At 17.3% G+C, this 5827-nt stretch overlaps 1 protein-coding gene across 1 annotated transcript, besides 18 other annotated features; it reads left to right on the top strand. All coding sequences in view use genetic code 6, as the record gives it.

Annotated features, from left to right (window-relative positions):
* Nucleotides 1-1045: 1045 nt before the first annotated feature.
* Nucleotides 1046-1153: a microsatellite.
* Nucleotides 1102-1164: a microsatellite.
* A 137-nt stretch (nt 1165-1301) lies between these two features.
* Nucleotides 1302-1381: a microsatellite.
* Nucleotides 1382-3270: 1889 nt separating this feature from the next.
* Nucleotides 3271-3304: a microsatellite.
* A 4-nt stretch (nt 3305-3308) lies between these two features.
* Nucleotides 3309-3370: a microsatellite.
* A 47-nt stretch (nt 3371-3417) lies between these two features.
* Nucleotides 3418-3445: a microsatellite.
* A 96-nt stretch (nt 3446-3541) lies between these two features.
* IMG5_152350 (hypothetical protein) lies at nt 3542-5153 on the top strand (the record flags this gene model as incomplete). The annotated part of the gene is made up of 3 exons (XM_004030793.1): nt 3542-4066; nt 4129-4307; nt 4404-5153. Coding segments are annotated over 3 exons (1454 nt in total), but the record flags the coding sequence as incomplete, so codon positions are not given.
* Nucleotides 4328-4365: a microsatellite.
* Nucleotides 5038-5079: a microsatellite.
* Nucleotides 5075-5124: a microsatellite.
* Nucleotides 5076-5124: a microsatellite.
* Nucleotides 5154-5174: 21 nt separating the features above from the next.
* Nucleotides 5175-5232: a microsatellite.
* Nucleotides 5177-5224: a microsatellite.
* Nucleotides 5182-5252: a microsatellite.
* Nucleotides 5183-5293: a microsatellite.
* Nucleotides 5205-5284: a microsatellite.
* Nucleotides 5205-5305: a microsatellite.
* Nucleotides 5226-5297: a microsatellite.
* Nucleotides 5306-5679: 374 nt separating the features above from the next.
* Nucleotides 5680-5734: a microsatellite.
* Between the last annotated feature and the right edge of the window lie 93 nt (nt 5735-5827).

Raw genomic sequence — 5827 nt, 5'->3', positions numbered from 1 at the left:
CAATTTATCTTTAACTTCATATATTTGGTACTTATAGCATAAGTAAGCTTTTTACGGAATTCTTCAATTTATTTTTAAACTTTATTTAATTATTTTCCTTTATATAATTGTTTATATACCTCATATATATTTTTTTTTATTCTTTTTCACCCTCATTTTCTTCTGATTATTATTATAATTAATTATTTTCTTATATTTATTATTATAGTTCATCATTACTTTCAATTATTAATAAAGATTATTGTTCACTTTATTAATAAGAATCCTTTAAACTAGAAAAAGACTTAATATTATTATTAGTATTTTCTTTTTTTTATTTTCTATTTAATCTATTATTTATTTATTAGTATTAATTAATTCTTATTCATCTGAACATAAAGACTTTCTTTAATCATTTTTTATATCAAAATTTTTGGTTTTTACTTTTTTTATTTTCGGAATTTTATTATTAAAAGATTTCTCTTCTGAAAATTCTTCTTCTTCTTCATATTCATATTCATATTCTTCTTCTTTTTCAGAATATGTACTTTTCAAAGAAGTTAATTTTTTAGTTAATTATTATTTATATTCTTCGATTTCTTTATTAATTTAATACTGTTGATTTTCATCCATAAAAGTAGCTTTTTTTTAATTAATATTGCTTATTTATTTAAATTCTTATTCTTCTTTTTATATAGACATCTCTTCTTCTGAAAAATTAAAACCTTCCCTTAAATATTCGAAAGAGTTTTTTCTATTTAATTAACTTTATAAAAGTGTTTTTTCTTCTTTTTATGTACTTTATGGTAATTTGTCATTTACTATTTATTAATTTTAATCTTAAACTTCATCTTATTCTAATTCTTAATATAAATTAGTCAAAACGTCTATAAAACTCCCACAAACTTTAGTTTTTTAAACATTTAATTAGTAGATATCATTAATTAAACCTCCTTTCTATATAATTTAAAAAAAAACACTACTTATATTAACACAATTTTTAAAATTTAATTATAATAATTTAAATTTTTGTTAGCTTAACAATTATTATAATATTTAGTTTCCTATATAATAAACATAGAAAATATAAAAATATAAATATATAAATATATAAAAATATAAATATATAAATATATAAATATATAAATATATATATATATGTATATATATATATTTTCATATATAATACTTCTAAAACAAGTTTCTTGTATATAATCAGCTAAAGAATCATCTACTTAATTATTATTTTAAATATTTAAGCATTCTAATTAATCACATTAAAGTAAATATTTAATACCTTTATGCGAGAAATCCTAAAAAATTATAAATATACATATACATATATACAATATATATATTAATTAATATATATATATATATATATATATATATATATATATATTATCTTTATCTATATTTTTTTACCTTATTCTATATATTACTAATATCAATTCTACTTAGATTTTTTAGAGAATCTGAAACAAACAAAAAGCCTTATTTTTTATGATAAACAAAACATGAATAAAAAGCTAATAAGAAACAGATTTAATCATTAATATTAGTTCCTTTTAGATTAATTTGTTCCAATTTTTCTAAAAAGCCGCTTTAAATAAGTTCTTAAAATCCTTCCAAATCTAAACTGCAATCTTAAAGATCTAAGACTTTTAAATTTTTAATAAAGTCCATATTCTATATCTTCTAGAAAAAACCTTTTTAAATCATACAATTTCTCAGTTTAAATTTTTCTACTTAAAAAATAGACTTTTAAAGCATATTTTTAAACTGAATTTTCATCTTACTTTAATTTTTATTCACAAAAGAAATTTCCTTTAAAAAATCCCAATTTAAATACAACGGAACTTCATCGAAATTCCCACACACAAAACTATCAAAAGATATCGATTTTAGCGAATTATATTAAAATCCTTCTATTGGACATTCTTATCTAAAAAAAAGCATTTATTATATTAGATTTTCATCACAATTTTTCATATTTTTCAGTTTTAAAATCTATAGTTTCTAAAAAAAGGAAACGAGCAAAGCCTTAGTAAGGGCTTAGATGTTATTTTTATTAGCTGTCTAAACATAATCCACATCCCGTCTTATTTTTTAATACTTCGTGTGTTTTTTATATCTATTATGTTATTTATTCATGTTTTTATTACCATTATTCGAACTAACGGATTGTCTAAGAAGTTATGTTTGGGCATTTTTTGAAAACAAATTGAATATTATTGAAATTATAGCATGTTATTTTTTTGGCAAAAGCCTAATCTTATTGATTTTCCTCACAGGACTATTCTAAACTGAAAAGGACATATAATTGAAAGTCTTCATCATCTAAATAGCAGGATTTAAAAATGAAATTCTGGGGGATTTATTACTTAGCGCTTTATAAATTAGTAAAATATTTCCGTATTAAATATGTAGAAGTTTTTATAAAAAATATACTCGAAGCTTTTTTAAATATTTCATGTACATCTTTTTAATCTTCTTATTCTTTTTTTTTATATTCTTTTTTTTAAACAAAAAATAATATAAATAAACCTGAAAAATTGAAAAAATTTTAAATATTAAAAACTATTTTTGTAGGCTTTTTTATATTTAAGAAAAATTAATCATTTTAAATAAATTTTTCAGACTATAATTTCTCTATGACATAAAAAATATCCTTTACATTATAATAATTATTTATAAAAAAAGACTTATTGCACCATATTCTTAATTAGGATATATTTTTTAGACGTTTTTAGATTTCTGAAAGTTAATTTTCTTTAGGGATTATTAAAAATACTATTTTTTTGTTTTTTTTAAGCAAACTGTATATTCCATTTTTTTATTTTAGTTTAAATTAAATTTCTCTTTGTTAAAAAAAAAAATAATTATTAGTTTTATTAATTTTGATTTATTTATTTAAATATTTCAATTTACATTTTTATTTTTTAGTTTAGAAAATAAATATATGTTTTATAAATAGAAATAATACGATATAAATATTTTTATTTATTAAATTTTTAATTAAAAAAAAACTGCTAAATAGCTAAAAAAAAAAATAATGTATGATATTGTATATCTTTTAAAAAAAAATATATTTATAATATCTAAATTAAATTTGTTTATTTTAAATTAAATAAATTAATTTTTAAAATTATATTAAAAATTAATTAATTGTAATATTTTAATATAAATTTCAATAAAAAAAATACATTTCATATATATATATAAAATTTAAATATTTTAAAACATATAAATAATATAAATATATACATATATATTTATTAAATATCTATATATTTAATATAATTTAATTATTTAAATAATTTAAAACATTAATTAATTAAAAAATATAATTTATATATTAATAAAAAAATTATTTTTAATTTATTAAAAACACAAGATCAGATTTCTCATACAAAAAAAAATCATGTAAACAATCAAATATATATATATATATATATATATATATTATTTTTTTTATATTTATATTTATATTCGTATATTTAAATATTAAATAAAATCTTTTATTCTTTTTTAAAAAATAATTTAAATAAAAAAAAAAAAAATGTCCAATAAAAACCATATCTAAAAAGCATAAAAAAAGTAATCTTTAATTAGTTATTTTAATTCTCATTTTCCACCTCTAATTAAAGAAAAGTTTGAAACAGAACGTTAAATTTCTCACTAAGCCTACGATAAAGAGCTCGAAGAAAGCTTTTAAAATCGTGACTATAATTAATTATTTAACGATTTTTGCCCTAAAAAAGCCAAAATAGACCACATTTATGGTTTAAACAGTGCAAGATAAATTTAATTATCTGAATATTTGTTACATATGGGCCTTGAAGAAAATTACATAACACTAGATTCACGTTTTTTTTATTGTTCTTTCTAAACTAAATCCATTATTAATTGGTAGCCTTTATGGAAAGAGTTATTAAGAAGAATATTCTAAAATGATATTACAAATACGAACACATAAGACATAAGTCCTTAAGAAACCTAAGCATATTTATAAATTATTAAAAAATTAAGACATAAATTTGATGATTCTTCTATATAAGAAGTTTATGATTTATATACTAAATTAGTAAAATTATTAAATATATATTTATATTTATATATTAATATTTTTTTTTTTATTTTGTTTAGTGCGTTTCTAATAATGAATTACTTGGATTAATATTAATAAGATATTTTTTGAAAATATCCAGGAAAACAAACTAAAGTTATTATTAAAAGATTTTCGATGAAACAATATGCACATTAAATTATGATTTATCAAAAAGAAAATAACTAGTATCTATAAATTTTTTATATGAATTAGCAATGTAAAATATTAATAAAATAAATATAAATATATATATATATATATATATATATATATATTTAATTTTTTTTTTTATTTTTATTTATTTTAAATTTAGAACTCATCCTGAATTAGATTGGTAGAATAGCTATGAAAATCTATTTTCATTTATATCAAAATATTATTTATAATTACTTCCTTTAGGATTGTCTACAAAATAACAATAATAAAAGACTAATTACCTTTCTTTATAAAACATTAACAATTGTATTTAAAATTTAATTGTTCATTTAATCGTTCCTTCTACTTTTGATGAAAAACACTCTAAAATATGGGATTATATAAATCGTCTTTTTAATATTATTAGTTAATACCTACACCCTAATTCGGAAGGATCTGGTGCAGTTAAATTTTTACTTTAGTAATTATAATAGTTTATTCATAATTATATCCACCTTGATGCTTATTAGAAAAAAAAAGTGAAATCTTTGGAAAAAGCTATCGAAAATATAAAAAAAAAACTAAATTAGGATTAATAATGTAGTACAAATTAAGATAAAATGCAAGAAGATCTAGAAGATTAAGGAATTGAAAATGAATTATTAAATGAAAATAGTGTATAGAATATGTAAAATGATCATTTTTGTGAAATAAAAAAAGACGATGATAATATGAATGATATAAATGATTTAAATGGAGGAAACATGTTAAATTAATAAAAGTTTGAAGATGAAATTAATGAGGAAGATCAGGAAGATGATGAAGATGAAGAAGAAGAAGATGAAGATGAAGAAAAATCAAAAAAAACATAAGAAGAAATAAAATAAAACCTAGAAAAAAAACTAGAAAATCTAGAATAGAAATTAAAGTAAAAAGAATAAAAGAAAAAATATAAAAATATAAATATACATATAATAAAATATATTTATATATATATAAATATATATAATATATTTATTTTTATAATTATATTATTATATATTTATTCTATTATATATTATTATATATTTTTTTATATTTTTAGATAAACAAAATTATATTTGTTTGACTAATAATGTAATGAAAAATTTGAATAAATTATAGATCCAATATTAAGAAATGTTCTGCATTTAAATGATTCTTCTGGATAAATTATTCCATTTTTTTGCAAAGATTTGTGTTACTTTAACCCTTAAAAATTTATTCCTATTATACTAGATGTAGTTTATGAAGTATTTGAAAAAACAGATATGAATTTTTAAACAATAGTAAATGTATTAACCTTTATTATAATTCCAATAGTAGACAGAAATAATTATAAAAAAGGTCTATACTAACTCCCTAATTTAATGAGAAAAGTTCTTGATATTTTAACTCCAGGAAATTTCTAATAGGCTTTAAAAATATGGAAGTAAATATATATATATATATATATATATATATATATATATATATATATATATATATATACTTAATTTTAAAAGATTATTCAACGTAATATTCCTTATAGTTCCAATAAATAATGCTGATGATCTTTTCCAATAATACTAAGTATTAAATCCT

This window comes from Ichthyophthirius multifiliis (genome assembly GCF_000220395.1).
Source record: "Ichthyophthirius multifiliis unplaced genomic scaffold scaff_1120509251166, whole genome shotgun sequence".
NCBI classification, from domain to species: Eukaryota; Ciliophora; class Oligohymenophorea; order Hymenostomatida; genus Ichthyophthirius; species Ichthyophthirius multifiliis.
The sequence above is the reverse complement of the archived record's forward strand: the minus strand, read 5'-3'. Positions and strand labels throughout refer to the sequence as shown.